This window comes from Martes martes (assembly GCF_963455335.1).
Source record: "Martes martes genome assembly, chromosome: 8".
In the NCBI taxonomy this organism is placed as follows: Eukaryota; Metazoa; Chordata; class Mammalia; order Carnivora; family Mustelidae; genus Martes; species Martes martes.
In genome coordinates, this window is record NC_137895.1 from 90,160,268 (window position 1) to 90,177,849 (window position 17,582).

Sequence of the window (17,582 nt, forward strand, 5' to 3'; positions counted from 1 at the left end):
AAGAAATAAGTTTAGCAAAGAGGAATGAGTTACCTGATGGTGTAAAATAACTTAATCTGAACTAAATAGGTTGGGAAAAAACTGCAACTACAGAAGACACAAGTTAAAATATTATGACAATTTTTCTGAATTTTTCTTTGTTTCTATTTTTATATGACTTTCATATACCATATATTATCCTTTTGGAATGCCTGAATTTATGACACTTGAAAAATGAAACTCCTAGAGTTACACTCAGTTAGTGAAATTTTGAGTACAAATTATATGAGCAAGTTTTTAGAGGCTGTTACTGTTGACTAGCATAACACTGAAGGAGGCTGGGTGGTGGGAACAACACATGTATGGACAATCTCAAGCAAATAGGTATCTCACGCAAGATTATACCCTTTATTTCTCATTTTTTAATTTTTTTTTTTTTTGGAAGTCAGCAATGAAAAACCACAACACAGTAACAACCTTTATTCTTCTTGGACTGACCGATAATCCACAATTACAAGTGGTCATTTTTCTTCTCCTTCTTTTCACCTACATGTTAAGTGTCAGTGGGAATCTAACCATAATCACCCTCACCCTACTGGACTCTCATCTAAAGACACCCATGTATTTCTTCCTCCCAAGTTTCTCATTTTTAGAAATTTCATTCACAACTGTCTGCATTCCCAGATTTCTTGCCAGTATGGCAACAGGTGACAAGTCCATTTCTTACAATAGTTGTGCAACACAGCTGTTTTTTACTATTGTCTTGGGTGCAACTGAATTTTTTCTTCTGGCTGCCGTGTCTTATGACCGCTATGTGGCCATCTGCAAACCCCTGCATTACACCACCATCATGAGTGACAGTCTGCAACTTGTTGGTCTTTGCTTCATGTTTGGCTGGTTTTATAGTAATTGTTCCACCACTCCTTGTGGGTCTCCAGCTAGATTTCTGTGCAGACAATGCTATAGATCATTTCTTCTGTGATTTTTCTCCTATATTACAGCTCTCTTGCACAGACACAGATGTAATAGATTTAATGGCATTTCTCTCAGCCATTTTGACCCTCCTGGTTACACTGATATTAGTGATTCTCTCCTACGCAAACATCATCAGGACTATACTGAAGATACCTTCTTCTCAACAGAGGAAGAAAGCCTTTTCTTCATGTTCCTCTCACATGGTAGTTGTGTCCATTTCATATGGCAGCTGCATTTTCATGTATGTGAAATCCTCTGTAAAGGACAGAGTATCTTTAAATAAAGGGATAGCCCTGCTCAGTACTTCAGTTGCCCCCATGTTGAATCCCTTCATTTATACACTGAGGAACAAACAAGTGCAGTATGCTTTTAAACACATGATCAAAAAGATTGAGATTTTCTCAATGAAGTGAATCATTTTAGTGATATTACTGAGGTTGAGTAAAATAGAGCAAGAAGGATAAAGTGCTTCATAGAACTCTAAATGCTTATATTCAAAATAATAATAACTATTTTTCTTGCTATAATTTTCATGGTGGTCTAATTAATCTCCAAAGCTTAATTCTCTCCCTTTATCTGTCCCTTATTTAGGCCAAAATAATTTGCCTTTTTATTTGGTGATTTTATCTATTTTCTCTAAAAATTCTCTCAGAGGAGAACAAAATAGACTGTATTTTTTCCATGTTCTTTTCCGCTGTTCTGGAATTCACAGATTCAGTTTTACACATATTCTATATTGTTAATGCACCACCTAGATTTGTGAAACTTAGCTGTAAAACACATACTTCTAGAAACACACAAATTGTCACTGAGTCAAGGCAAAATAAAAAATGGAAATTGACCTATAACTATTAGAGATATTGAATTACTAACCACTATGTCCTTAAGTAATATGGAATTTTTTTGCTTCTATAAATCAAGGTCGTGGCAGTCATTTCAAATAATCAATTTGTAAATTTCTTTTGCTTATTATTATTATTCTTTATCATATACTCTACCAGTAAAAAAATAAAACACAAACAAAAACACTTGAATTTCACAGTATCTGTATATTTGTTTATAAATTATATATTCACTATAGTATAGAATATTTAAATATGTTAATAGAAAAATAGAAATTAAGCAAAGACATTAAGCAAAGAATCAATATAGTTCATAATACAGATTTATGATATAAATTAATTTTAATATTAATAGTACAACTATAAGATTCAATTTGATATAACATATATTATTATATTTGCAAATATCAGTTTATTATGTGATAAGTTAAATGAAATTCTTATTCTAGGCCTATCTGATCTTGGTAGTTAGAAGCATCTTCATAGGGGCACATGGGTGGCTATGTGGGTTAAAGCCTCTGCCTTCTGCTCAGCTCATGATCTCAGGGTCCTAGGATTTAGGACTGCATCAGGCTCTCTGCTCAGCAGGGAACCTGCTTCCCCCTCTCTGTCTGCCTGCTTCTCTGCCTACTTGTGATCTCTGTCTGTCAAATAAATTAATTAATTAATTTAAAGAAAAAGAAAGGTCTTCATAGTTCAAAACTAATGCTTCACCCTGCATGCTAATCGCATCAAAACAAGGGAGTCACAGTAATTATTCTTCTGTCCTATTTGAATTTGTTTTTGATATTGAAGTACTGCAATTCTGTCTGCTCTAATGTTAATGTGCTGCTTAAACTTTTATTTTTATATCAACATTTTTAAAGTGCACAGAAATTTTTACTTGGAATATTTTAATAGAGATCATAATAATTCTAAGTTTTCCAAATGGGTGGATGAGCAATTTTCATAATTATTGAGCTTATATAATCTTCAGTAACAAAACTATGGCAATAATTTAAATCAATTTCTAAATTTCTTTTGCTTGCTACAATTCTGTTTTGAAAACTGGTTACTTTTTCACATACTGTTAAAATACCATGCATTAAGGATGGCCCATGATATGAGCACTGGGTGTTATACGCAGTCATTAAACACTACATCAGAAACTGATGATGTACTATATATTGGCTAATTGAATTTAAATTTAAAAATAAATAAAATATCATGTATTTTGGAACAGAATGGTAGAGAAATATCTTCATGAAAGCATACTATTGATGGGTATTTGTTATCATATAAAAGAGAAAATTGGAATATGTCTATTTGTAAAATAAAATCATATATTTCTCTTAGTGTGTATTTAAAAAATACTTTGCCTGAGAAGTTCTGAGTCCCTGATACATTTTTTAAAAATATATCTTAACATACCGTTATATGCTTCCTCCATTCTCCTATCTTCCCTACTCCCTCAACCTGCTCCTCTTTCCTCTTCTGAACCTTCAAACGTAAAAACCATTCTTAGATGGAAGGCTATACAAAAATAGCCTGTGGACTTGTACTGCAGATTTGGGTTTGCTTGCCCATGGTCTAAATAATAGCAAAAGGCTAGGGATGGCCCTAAAGCAAGGATGAAGGTCTGATTTGTTATCTGTTTTACTATTTCAAGGTGACGCAATCTACCTGCTATGTTCTATTAATAAAAAAAAAATCTAAAATTCAATAACTCAATATTTAGTGCCAATACTGTTTTGATTTAAATCAATAAGTGGGCCATAACTTAAAACACATTGCATTTGGTGTTATAACCTAATTCAGCATATGAATCTACTGTTACCCTCTAAAATTCATCTGGGATAGGGTAGGCAAATATTTGAATTAAATGGGTATGTGGAATGGATTACCATTCCTGCATCATTTTTTAAAGTATTTGATGTTAGTACCAAGTACTGCAGTTTTTCCAGGGAAAGATGCTTTGATTTATTATTTGTTTATGAGGGTTAAGTCCATGGTTTTCTACTTGGTCCTGAGTATATCTCTTTTAACAATATATCAGGATGATTTTTCACATGCAGTATTATCACTGTAAATGAGACTAACACATAACTGCCACTTATCAATAAAACTTTCCCCACCCTCATTATTCTCCACTCTAATAAGTGTGTACCCTAGCATTCTATCATCACAATAAGATTAAGATTAGCTCAGAGATGAGGTGAAACAATCCCAGAAAGTTCCAGATTTTACCCTCTTCAGTGGACAGTTTTCCTGACAAAAGAATTTATATCCTTTCAGGAAAACTGGAAGGAGATTAAGATACTAATATCAATGCATGACTCTTCCTCAAGGATAACTTCCTTCATGGGTTCTGGCTCTATGAACTCACCAAAGTCTTTATTTGGATAAGGAGTCTAACACCATTAAATGGCTATATTATCCTTCCTTTCACCCAAACTAGAGTTCTTTCAATTATATAGGTTAAATTGGAACTTAATGGATTGTTTATTTATTTTAGCCTTAGGAGCAGCATAATGTCTTTTTCAAACTAATGTATATCACACAATTTTGATATCCAGTCTAACCCTACCAAGTAATAAGTAACCGTACCCATCTTGCCAATGTCAGCTAAGTGCTATTACATGACCTCTACCTTCCCAAAATCCCATCATTTCCAGTGAAATGAGGAAGCTCACTATAATGAAATTATCTCCCACTTTCACTTCAGACCAGCAATTACAATACCTTTCAATGTTGTTAATACCCTCCTGTGCATTAAAAAAATGTTCCATGTTGCTGTCATTCTACATCTTTGGACTTATTTTTCTAATATTTCAGCTTTAATCAGGATAAGTCAGTCACAAATTCAAGTAGTTATCTAATTGAACAAAAAATTATAACCATCATCAGAAGCTTGAACTCTTCCATTAAATCAATAGTCACTACTCAGGCCTCACCCTGATCTATGATGTGCTGGTAAACCAACTTTCTGGAAGTAAAGGCCTAATTTAGAGCCAAAAAACAAAAACAAAAAAACAAAAAAAAAACCCACAATCATTAAAAATATATCAATAAATTCACCCTGACATGGAATTATATTTACTTTCTCTCTGGTATATCACCCTTAGAATCTATTCTCACATATATTCCCCCAGGCTTTTGTCAATGTAAGTTGGTGAATTATTGCTATGGTCTTAATATGTACCCCAAAATTCATATTTTGAAATTCTAACTCCCAAAGGTGATGGTATTAGGAGATAGGGCCTTTGGGAGGTAGTTAGATCATGGGTGTGAAAACCACTAACAGAATTAGTGCTCTTATGAAAGGACCCCAGAGAATTCTGTCCCCCTCCTTCCACCATGTGGAAGAAGGTGCTTATCTGACCACGCTGACACTCTGAACATGGTTTTCCACGCTTCAGAACCATGTGAAATACATTTCTTTTTATGTATGACACAGAGTCTTCTGATATTTTGTTATAGTAGTCCAAATGGACTAGAACAATTACTACAATACTTTTTGGTATATAAGTTTTCTTTTTTGAAGTTTGAATGTTAGCCTATAAGCATGTGAAATATATTCACTATTGTGCTACAAGGCAAGAAGTTTGTATCTAACTATATAGAGAGAAAGAAAATGACAAGTTTGTGGCTTTAAATTCTTAGCTTGATTTATACTCAGCAAACCATGGAGTTCCCATGACTACCCTCAAGAAATTTATTATCTCTTATAGCCTTATGTCAGTTGTTACTGAAAACAAAGGAGGTTCTGATCTTTTTTTTCAGCTGAAGTGTTGACATATAACACTGTTTTGGTTTCAGGTGTAAAACATGATGACTTGATATTTATATACACTGCAAAATCATCTCCACAATAAGTCTAGTTACAATCTGTCACCATACATGGTTACATTTTTTTTCTTGCAATGAGATCTTTTAAGATTTATTCTCTTGGCAACTTTCAAATATACCATCAAACATTATTAGTTATAGTCACCATAGATATTCATGATAGTGAATATATTTCACATGCTTATCATATTGTTTTGTATCATCTCTATTTACTTTGAAAAAGGTTATCCTTTCATGCAAACTTCTTTCTCTTTTTTTTTAAGATTTTACTTATTTATTTGAGAAAGAGAGAGTGAGCATATGCAGGGGGAGGGAAATAGGGAGAGGGAGAAGCAGGCTCTCAGCTGAGCAGGGAGCCCAAAGCAAGGCTCAATCCCAGGACCCCAGGATCATGACCTGAGCCAAAGGCAGACATTTAATTGACTGTGCCACCCAGGTGCCCCAATAGAAGCTTCTTTCTAAGTGATAATCTAAGTAACTCATCAATACTTGATGCCAAGGATTCCTCATATCTTATCTTATCTTCTTATTGTTTTCAAACACTTCAAGTTCAGATAGCTAGTTAAAAAAAGAAAAAATCCTCCTTAGGAGGGTGTTTCGTGCAACCAGCTGTGCAGTCATGACTTTTGAGTGCCAATTGTCCATGGACTTTCTACATATCTTGTATTAGCTCTTGCTCTACATTACTTTTACAATTATTTTTATATCATTCAGCAATGGAGATAAAGATCATTTGTTCTTCAAGGGTAGAAGGAAGTTTTGTTTTGTTTTTTTTTTTTTCCTAACTAGAATTAAGATAATGTCTTGCACTGGGCAAGACTGGGCAGGTTTATTGGCAGCCTCTTTAAAGTACTGGTATTTTTCTAAGCTCAGGGTCTCCATTGTGACACAGACCTATTATATTTAATAATATCACCCAATACATTGTTTTAATATTGTTTTAACAAACTCAAATCAGTTTAGTTGGTACAAATTCCAGATGGTAATATGGCCACAAGGGTTCTAAGAGATTCAAGCTTAATTCTTGGTAAGTTTTATAAAATTGTCCTTGTCCCTCATCCCCTGACTCCTCTAGATAAGGGGTCTGAATGTGAGAAGAGTATGACTGGAAACTGGATGAAATTTTAGGTCTGGAATGGACTACTCAGATTTTGTGGAAGTGGAGAGAGAGAGAGAAATAGAGAAAACCTGTTATTAGGCAAGAGGACACTTTAGACCCCAGAAGACTATTAATGATCTTTGCCACTAAGAACTGTCTCTGGAGCCTTTCTCCAAAAGACAAATACTTCAGTGCAAGAATTTTAAATTTGCTTGACTTTTAGGTAAGCCATCCTCCATCAGATGGTTCTTTGAAGATAATAGAGACAATAGGGAACCTCTCCAGCACCTCCTAGTCACCCCACACACCTACCTTCACCCTCAGGCAAAATACTTCTTTTCAAAATTTATTTTAATTCCGGTAAAATTAACATACAGTGCAACATTCAATTTAAGTGTACAATATAGTGATTCAACAGTTGTATACATTTTTCATTGTTCATCATGATAGGTGTACTCTTAATCCCCTTCACCTATTTCACCCATCCCTCCACTCACCTACCCTCTGATAACCATCTGTTTGTTCTCTATAGTTAAGAGTCTACTTTTTGGTTTGTCTCTTTTTCTTTGTTTGTTCCTTAAATTCCACATGTGAGAGAAATCATATGTTATTTGTCTTTCTCTGAATGACTTATTTTACTTAGCATTATATCCTCTAGATCTAATCTTGTTGCAAATGACGAGATTTCATTCATTTTTATGGCTGAGTAATATCCAATTGTATATGTATATTCAATTGAATATAGATGATAGATATATAGATAGATGATAGATACTAGAAAGATAGATAAATTATTATATTTTCTTTATCAATTCAACTATCAATGGATACTTGGGTTGTGTTGCTTCCATAATTTGGCTCTTTGTAAAAAGTGCTGCAGTAAACATAGAGGTACAAATATCCTTCCAAATTAATGCTTTAAAATTGTTTGGGTAAGTACCCAGTAGTGGAATTGCTGAGTCATACAGTGGTTCTATTTTTAATTTTTTGAGGAATCTCCATAGTGTTTTCCACAGTGGCTGCTCTGATTTGCATTCCCACCAACAGTGTACAAGGGTTCCTTTTTCTCCACATCCTCACCAGTATGTGTTCTTCCTTGTGTTTTTTATTTTAGTCAGGCAAAACACTTCTAAATGTCTTCCTCACTCTTATTTTAAGTCATACAGTGGAGCAGACAAATGTCACATGGCTGATGGCTTGAACAAATAGGAGAGATTGGATTAAATATACTTAAGCAGTCCCTCCAAAAACAAGTTATTGAATAGGGAGCCCTGAGAGCCAGCTGAAAGCTATGTCAGAAGCATTACTAACCTGTAATCTGAATGATGGATTTTTAACTTGCTGCCAACCTCCAAAATTGTAAACTCTTTCTAGGAGACCTTAGGCACTCTTGGGTTTATACTTGTGTGAGGGGTAGTCGCTGGCTTGCATCCCTTTGGAGAACACTGTGACTGGCATCTTGGGAGTGATAAAAGAGACCTGCAGATTAATCAGAGAGGACAACAGAGGAACATACTTAGGTAAATTTGCAGCAGAAGCTAAGTTGGTTTAGAAATGAGGGATGGATTTTGTGGGTGGAAATTCTGAAACATTTCTACATGTTGTGATAGCTTTTGCTCTGGACTCTCTATTCAGGAATATTTTGCAACAGATTTGGTAGATTTTTTTCCCCTTAGAAGTATATTAAAAATACTATCTTCCCATTCAGTTTCCCTTTCTTCCCCTAATGTCCTCCATGCCATCCCATATGTTCTACATATGAGTGAAACCGTGTGGTAATTGTCTTTCTCTGCTTCTCTTCATTCACTTAGCATAATCTCCTTCAGTTCCACCCATGTCAGTGTAAATGATGGTTATTCATCCTTTCTGATGGCTGAGTAATATTCCATTGTATATATGAACATATCTTCTTTATCCATTCGTCTCTTGAAGGGCATCTGGTCTCCCACCACATTTAGGCTATTGTGGACATTGCTGCTATGAACGTTCAGGTGCATATGCTCCTTATTTTCACTACATCTGTACCTTTGGGATAAATACATAGTAATGCAATTGCTGGGACATAGAAAAGCTCTAGTTTTTAACTTTTTTTACAAATCTCCATACTGTTTTCCAGAGTAGCTGTACCAGCTTCCATTGCAACCAACCAGGGTAAGAGGGTTCCCCTTTCTCCACATCCTTGACAATAATTGTTGTTTCCTGTCTTGTTAATTTTTGCCATTCTAACTGGTGTAAGGTAGTATCTACCTGTGGTTTTGACTGCTAACTGAACATAATAATTAAAAAAAAAAGATACTGCCTTCTAGTAGGGCAAAATTAGGAAGGTTTTCCTCTTCAAAAGACTGAGAATTTACTAATTTAGGGGTTCCTCAGCTTTAGATGTAGGTGCACTGTGTAACACAATACCCATTAGAGTCCTTCTCTGCAGAGAAAGGGAACTGATAAGACTATGAAGCTCCTGTTTCCTGCTATATAATAAATAATAAAGCTTTCTGTCACTGACCCAATAGGATCCCTCTGTTCAGTATCTGTGAAATGATGGTTGGCCAACCTGTTAGACTCGAGGTAAAAGATCAGGTTTTGATTAATATCATAGATTTGGGGGTGCCTGGGTGGCTCAGTGGGTTAAAGCCTCTGCCTTCGGCTCAAGTCATGATCCCAGGATCCTGGGATTGAGCCCCACATTGGACTCTCTGCTTCCCCCTCTCTCTCTGCCTGCCTCTCTGCCTACTTGTGACCTTTCTCTCTCTGTCAAATAAATAAATAAAATCTTTAAAAAAAATACCACAGATTTGGTAGAATATAAGACAAATATTGTAGCACTTTAAGCAATAATTGCTTTACTTTTATCTTATTTAAATGTTCAGTCTGGTATGTTGAAACTCCTCCATGAAGTCACTGTGTTTCTAAGTTACTGCAATGGTGTCAGGAACCTGGGCTCTTGTTGAACAGCCAGTGTATTCCTAGTATGGTTGCTCATATCCATGGCTCTAAATGGCTTGTCTTCCCATGTGCTGATATCACAACAATGAGAGGGTGGTAAAGAGGAAAAGAGCAAACCTCTTTCATCAAAGGACAATCCATGGAAATTGCATATCTCCACTTATAACCTTTGCTCATAATTTAGTCACATGGTCACAACAAGTTGCAAGGAAGTCTAGCTATAGACATAGATAAATATTCCATTAATACTGAGGAAGTGAAGAATGGGAGTTATGAAATATAAGTTTAAGATCTACTAGATCATTTTGCAAAGACTTTTGGAGGAAAGGCTAAATTTAGAATAGAAACAAAATAGCATTTAGGACATAAAATTTTAGCTATTTCAGGTACAGTTTTTTTTCTATGACTGGCTAATAAGTTCTCCAGCTAAAACTGTCACCTGTTATTACCAACTAAAATAATCTTTGTTTTTAAAACTTCTAATTTCTTATCTATGTATTTGGGATATCAAAACACATCTGTGTGGAAGGGCAAACACAGATTAGGGACATCTATACTGAAAGCTTTGGAGACATAGTTAAAAGTAGCTTTGAAAAAATATATATAGTTTATTTTTTTAAGTATTTAGTGCCTGGGGAGAACTCATGTTTAATGTATAAATTTGCAACCCTTGGGAATGGTGTTCTTGGATCTCTTATCTTCTGGGAACTCATCATAATTTTAGATATTTTCCTTCAGGGCCCAGAAAGCATAAATACTCAATGGGATCAAGTGTTTATGAATTTTATATGGCACTGCGAATAATACTAAGAAAAGCATTCAATACATAAATAAGTAAATTGTAGTAATGGGGAAATTTAATATACTAGTCTACAAATCTGGAAAAAAGCCCTAAAGCCATTTACAAAGTAGTTATGAATAGGTAAGAAAAATAATCATAGATCGTGGGATAAAGGGAGATTCCTTCAGAGAGGAATGGAATGTTAGTGTGGTTTGTTAAGCCTGATGATAAAAAAGTTAAATATTAAACCAGAGATACTTTGTCCGAATAAGTCTGTTTAATAGCTTCCAAAAAAAGTGTTTAATTTTTAAGTGTTTTTGGCAGACTGACTTATGACTCAAATGGGTGAAAAGAATTGGTATGTCTAAAGTTTAAAGGCCATATTTCCATTAGATATGTTTTAACCTATTTTCTCCTATTTTTACCATTATGGTATTAACCCTACTTTTTCTAACCTTTAAACTGTGATTTAAGAAAAATCATGAAAAAAGACAGAATACAATGAAAATTAAGTATTAAAAACATTACTTTTTAAAAATTTCACTAATATTAACAATATCTAACCTAGGTCTGACTTCTAACGGTTTTGTAATGTGACCTTGTTAATTTTTGTACAATGCATGTTGGGGCGATTGTTGGTGTGTGTATCTGTTGAAGTTGGACAAAAAAATAACCTTATATAATAAAACTGTGCTTAAGGTGATTTAGATATAAGCATTCCTACAGTTGTTGCCATTGGAGTAATTTGTGTAAATGAAGAAAAATTTATAATTCATCGCTTTACAATTATGTGAATGTAAAAGGACTGTGGAGGAAAAACAACAGTCCTTACTTCTATCCACTCAGTTATTAATATGACTGACAACAGATCTTATTTTTTATCTTAGAATTCTACTATAAATGCCTCCAGTTATAACTGAAAACAAATTCTGTTTGTGCTTGTATGATTATTTTTATTTATATGTCTTTGAAATAATAAAATATGTTTTAGAGATTGGAAATAATTATATCAAAATTCTCAAAACAGAAAATATTTTCTATCTGGGTCCCATTACTAAACCTTAATTATTTTATGTGTTTGATATGAAGATACTGAAGAAAGAAATCTTCCTTAGAATCATTAATTTAAAAAAAAAAAAAGCACTATAAGTTGCCCTATAATTGTTGGTACAGATTGTACTTTTCAGAGGACAATTTAGGAAAAAATCCTCTTTCAAACTTAATCCTGATCTCCAATTTGATAGGTGTGCAAACCAGAACAATCTGAATGTTTCATTTAATATATTTCATGTGTTGTGATAACCATAGTTATCTATAGTTAATATTTATTTAATTACTTGTTAGCCAAATATTTGAATATCCTTATGATAGGGAAATACATGTCTTCTAAAATTTTGTCAACACTATTTTGTGATTCACTGTGTTTGAAACTTACTAAATACTCTTCATCTCTTTTAGGCCATGCTAACCTCAAATTGTTCAGCTTTTCAGTCTGTATTTTAAAGAATAAAATGGTAAGTGTAAAGGATAGAAGCAGATGGAAAGAAATTTTATGGTAAACTTTTTCTTGTAATTTTTATTTACTAATACTTACTAATTTACATATTATTAATTTTAAGATTATACTAATTTTGAAGCTTTAATTTTCTTTTAACTTTTACTTACTAATTTACTTCTTTTGTTTTTTTCCCATAAACTCACTATTCTCTTTTTTTTTTTAAGATTTATTTATTTATTTATTTATTTGAGAGAAAGAAAGAGACAGAGAGCAGGGGGAAAGGGCAGAGGGAGAGGGAGAGAAGCAGACTCCGTGCTGAGCATGGAGTGGACTTAATCTGGGATCCTGAGATCATGACCTGAGCCAAAATCAAGAGTCTTCCACTTATCTGATTCAGGCACCCTTCACTATGCTATTTCTAAAAACCATAGCATCTCTAGGTTTCCATAAGCTTTATCTTTATCTTTCTCCCTGCTCATGCAATGTCCTGAAACCCTATTTATATATTTTTATCTGTTTATATATTCACTACTGTCATTTATATATTTTTTTTCATTTTTCAGAATCATAACTTTTAGAGGAAAACTGCACTTTTTTTTTTTTTTTTTTATTACACACACCAGTATTACCAGACTGTTCCTATTGATTTTGTTTGAGAGTACAACATGGGAAGAGAGGGATGATAACAGAGATTGATGGGATGGAAGTACTAAGAAGGATAAAAAATAAAATCATTCATGATATTTCAAATTAACTTCTCTGAAACTGTATCTCATTAGCCATGAAAGAAATGACAGAAGATCAGGCACTTGAATTTGATTAGTTGAGTAAAATGGTAAAGTTATAGTAACCCTGTTTATTGACAGGATCAAGTATGTGTATATTTTATGAAAACCTTTTTCTGACGTACTTTTAATTACAATAATCATTTTGGTTCTAGAATGAAAATCTCTTAATTGAATAGGAAATGGGATCTATCTCAACTCTTGCATAAAATCAAGAGAGAAGAAGTATTTTTCCATGTTTTAAAATGCACTCTAATTTCCATCTGATATTTCCTCTTGTATAAAAATGCTCAACAATTTCTATAATCACATAGGTTATTCTCTGGTAGAACTGAATTAAAGATGAAATTCTCTGTCCAGCTGCTCTGGAAATGTAAACTATAGTTCTTCCTGGCATATCCATCTTCAAAACATGAATGAGAATTGTATTCTATCTGAAATATCACTTTAAACACTTAAATCACTGTTATTTTTCCATTGGGATCATCAATTTCTTTCTTCCTTTCTTTTTTATTTAGACCTGCAAAAGTAAAGGTCAATAATGGAAAACCGCACACAAGCGATAGTGTTTATCCTGGCAGGTTTGACTGATGACCCACAGTTGAAAGTTGTGTTATTTGTCTTTCTGCTTCTCACCTACTTGCTGAGTGTCACTGGCAATCTGACCATCATCACACTCACCCTGGTGGATACTCACCTCAAGACCCCCATGTATTTTTTCCTTCGCAATTTTTCCTTCTTAGAAATTTCCTATACTACTACATGCATCCCTAAATTGTTGGTTACTATGGCAACTGGAGACAAAACCATTTCCTTTAATTGTTGTATAACTCAAGTGTTTTTTGCCTTCCTTCTTGGTGCATCTGAATTTTACTTGCTGGCTGCTATGTCCTATGACCGCTACGTTGCCATCTGTAAGCCCTTGCATTACACAACCATCATGAACAGTAAGGTCTGCACTCAACTTGTTTTCTGTTGTTGGTTTGCTGGTTTTTTTGTTATCTTTCCACCTCTCCTCCTAGGCCTAAATCTTGACTTCTGTGCCTCTAAAATTGTTGATCATTTCTACTGTGATACAACTCCCCTGCTGCAGATCTCCTGCTCAGATACACAGCTCTTAGAGACAATGGGATACGTCTCTGCTTTGGTGACCCTTGTAGTCACATTGATAATGGTGTTACTATCATATACCTATATTGCCTTAACAATTCTAAAAATCCCTTCCGCTAATCAGAAGAAAAAAGCTTTTTCAACATGTTCTTCTCACATGATTGTGATATCCCTTTCTTATGGCAGCTGCATCTTCATGTATGTTAAACCATCAGTCAAACAAAGAATATCTTTTTCCAAGGGAATTGCAGTGCTCAATACTTCTGTGGCTCCACTTTTGAATCCTTTCATTTACACTTTGAAGAACCATCCGGTGAAGAAAGCCTTCGTGAATATTGTACACAAAATTGTTTCTTTTTCAAACAAATGAGTTTCCTGTTGCATAATACATACTGGAAATGAACAAAGAAGTCTCATATAATACCAGTGTATTCAATAGTAGTATTGAATTGTATTGAATAGTAGTATTCAATAGTAGTACATAGTTTCCTCTTTTTTCCCTTTATCCCTATGATACTCATCTTAATCTCTTTCAAGTTTTATTCACAAAAGCCTTTGTTTTTAATGTTAATGCTCCTATATTCTTCATGAGATATATCTTTTTTTCTCATCTCACTTCCTTTTCCTCTAGATATAGGAAAGAAATCGAGTCACATTTTTCAATCTGTCTCTTTTGTCTATAATTCCTAGTTACTCAAGACTACAAAATATTGTTTAATTTGAATTATACTTATTGTAACACACAATTCAAATGTTATTACTATCTTTGTTTGTGATCAGGCTTATTTTCTTAAACACTGAGTTTATTTACTGAAATTACTCATTAATTTATAATGAAACATTATATTCATTTATATTTTTAAAATACAATTTGTTGGCAATAATTATGTTTAAAGTAATTATAATAAAATTTTAACAGAGATTAGTCATCAATGGTGGTGCTCATCTTTGAAATTGTCTATTAAAAATATGATTGTTTTGCTAAAGAGTGTTCTGTAGGAACTAGTTATTTAGAAGAAAATATGTTTGAATAATGCTATCTTAAGGAGCTGAATAAAATATAAGCAGGAGGAAGTCTACATATATAATCGACTGGACAATATTATATGTTTATGTAAAGCTTGTAGAATGAACTGCTTCTTAAAAGATATTTGGGTCACAAATATGATTTCAAGAATGTTGTAGTGATATATGTGTGTGTGTATACACATACATATACACACATACACATGTACACATACATATGTACATGTGTATGTGTGTATACGTATGTATATATGTGTGCTGTACATATATGTATAAATACACACATATATATGTATCCATATTGAGACAGTCTAATACAGTTGACCCCGGAAGAGCATAGCAGTTGGGGCAATGCCCCTTGCAAAGTAAAATCCATGTATAACTTTTTACTCTCTAAAAAGTTTACTGTATATAGACTACTGTTGACAGGAAGACTTACTGATAACATAACCAGTTTATTAACACATATTTTATATATTATATGTATTATATCTTGTAATATTACAATAAAATAAGCTTGATAAAAGAAAACATTATTAAGAAAATCATAAGAAAAATACATTTACAGTACTGTATTTATAAAAAAATTTACACGTAAATGGAATGGTGAATATCAAATCTGTATTGTACAAGGGTCGGCTGTACAAGAATAACCTAAACTAAGGCTGTCTCAATATGCTGATTATTTTGATCCTATTAAGGTGCCAAATACAATGAGTTTGCTTGAAACATACTGTCCAGGGGATGGGGTCTTTGGATGATGGGTATTAAGGATGTCACATGATGTGATGAGCACTGGGTGTTATATGCAACTAATGAATTATTGAAGACTACATCTGAATCTAGTGATGTACTATATGCCAGCTAATTGAACTTAAATTTAAAAAAAGGAAAAAATAACATACTGTCCAAGTTAGCCACTAATTCATTTGGAGCTATTCTGAAAAATCTTCTTACGTATTTTAAGATGTCTGTCACTTACAAGTTATTTATCACAGATTCTCTAAATTTTAATAATGGTCTGGCACTTCTAAACTAAGACTTTCCCATTCCTATTTCTTCCTAACCCTAGACAGATGACAGTTGCACCACCTGCCTTCTACGTTTTTTGCCTATGAAATATCACTTTATATTATGTCTACTAGAACTGCAACATTTGACCTCACAATCCTGATTGCCCAAAGAGTTTACTACTGCTGGATTTTGCTTTGTTTTTGCTTCTGTTCTTGTTAAATTGGTCTTTAACAAATAATATAGCTTTTTAAATACAGTACAACTTGCTTCTTGAGAGACCTTCCACCTGAAATGCTGAAATGCTTTACCAGAAAAGGTTCCAGCTTTGCTGTTCTAGTGATGTAGGCCAGACAATAAATATGATATAAAAATAAGATTTATATTACTGTTGACCATCCACTAAGTGCATGCACTGCTAGGTATTCTATATAAATCACATAATTATGGAAACAATATTGTAATATAATTATTATTAGCATTATATATAGTAACAAAAGAAAGTTCAGAGTGACTAAGATAATTTTGAAAGATACACAACTAAAATGATTGGTGAAAACTTAAACTCAGGAAGACTTAGTTTTCATTACTTCAACTGAAGATCTTGTTATCTATTAAATTTTTATCTTAAGCTTATTCTCCAGATATTATTGACCTGTCTGATAGATATCTGATCTTTATTTTCTTAACAAAATGAGTGCTCTGAATGATGAGTAAAAGAGTGTTAGTAGTATCACTTTCACTCTGCTTGCCATTATACTTTTGTAAAATTCCCACATCTTGTGCTTTCTAAAATTTCTTGTCTCAAATATATAAACTGTCCTGAGCCCTCTAAGTATTCAATTAAAATATCACCTTTCTGGGGAGCCTGGGTGACTCAGTTGGTTAAGCATCTGCCTTTGGCTCAGGTCATGATCCTGGGTCCTGGAATCAAGCCCCCCTAACAAACTCCTCATCAAGTCCCCCATTGAGCCCCCCATCAAGCCCTGCATTGAGCCTGCATCCAGCTCCCTGCTCAGCAGGGAATCTGCTTCTCCCTCTCCATCTGCCTGACACTCCCCCTGATTGTTCTCTCTCTCTCTGTCAAATGAATAAGTAAAATCTTTTTTAAAAATATCATCTTCTTAGACCATTGTCTATTTTTTCGAAGGAGACTAAATCATTCAATTTTCTGGATAACTGCATCCTCAATACATTATTTTTTAAAATAATTCAATGACATCTATCTTTTAAAAATGTTTTTATTTATTTATTTGACAGCAGGAGATAGAGCAAGAGCAGGGGAGCAACAGGCAGAGGAAGAGGGAGAAGCAGACTCCCCGCCCAGCAGGGAGCCCTATGTGGGACTCCATCCTAGGATACTGGGATCATAACCTGAACCTAAGGTAGACACTTAATGACTGAGCCACCCAGGCACCCTCAATGGCATCTATCTTACGAAGATCATTCTAATTGGTTAATAGATTTGTTCATAAAATTAGCTGTTTTAATTTTTCCAAAATAAATTCTTTTTTTAAAAAGATTTTATTTATTTATTTGACAGACAGAGATCACAAGCAGGTAGAGAGGCAGGCAGAGAGAGAGAAGAAAAGAAGTAAGCTCCCTGCTGAGCAGAGAGCCTGATGCTGGACTCAATCTCAGGACCCTGGGTTCATGACCTGAGCTGAAGGCAGAGGCTTTAACCCACTGAGCCACCCAGGCGCCC

At 33.9% G+C, this 17,582-nt stretch overlaps 2 protein-coding genes across 2 annotated transcripts; both read left to right on the forward strand.

Annotated features, from left to right (window-relative positions):
• Positions 1-430: 430 nt before the first annotated feature.
• On the forward strand, positions 431-1,367 carry LOC308347471 (olfactory receptor 6C74-like; the record flags this gene model as incomplete). The annotated part of the gene is given in 2 exon segments (XM_080810946.1): positions 431-837; positions 839-1,367. Coding segments are annotated over 2 exon segments (936 nt in total).
• Positions 1,368-13,271: 11,904 nt separating this feature from the next.
• LOC308347463 (olfactory receptor 6C74-like) lies at positions 13,272-14,210 on the forward strand (the record flags this gene model as incomplete). The annotated part of the gene is made up of 1 exon (XM_080810939.1): positions 13,272-14,210. One exon carries the CDS (start codon positions 13,272-13,274, stop codon positions 14,208-14,210), a length of 939 nt encoding a protein of 312 aa, XP_080667065.1.
• Positions 14,211-17,582: the final 3,372 nt, after the last annotated feature.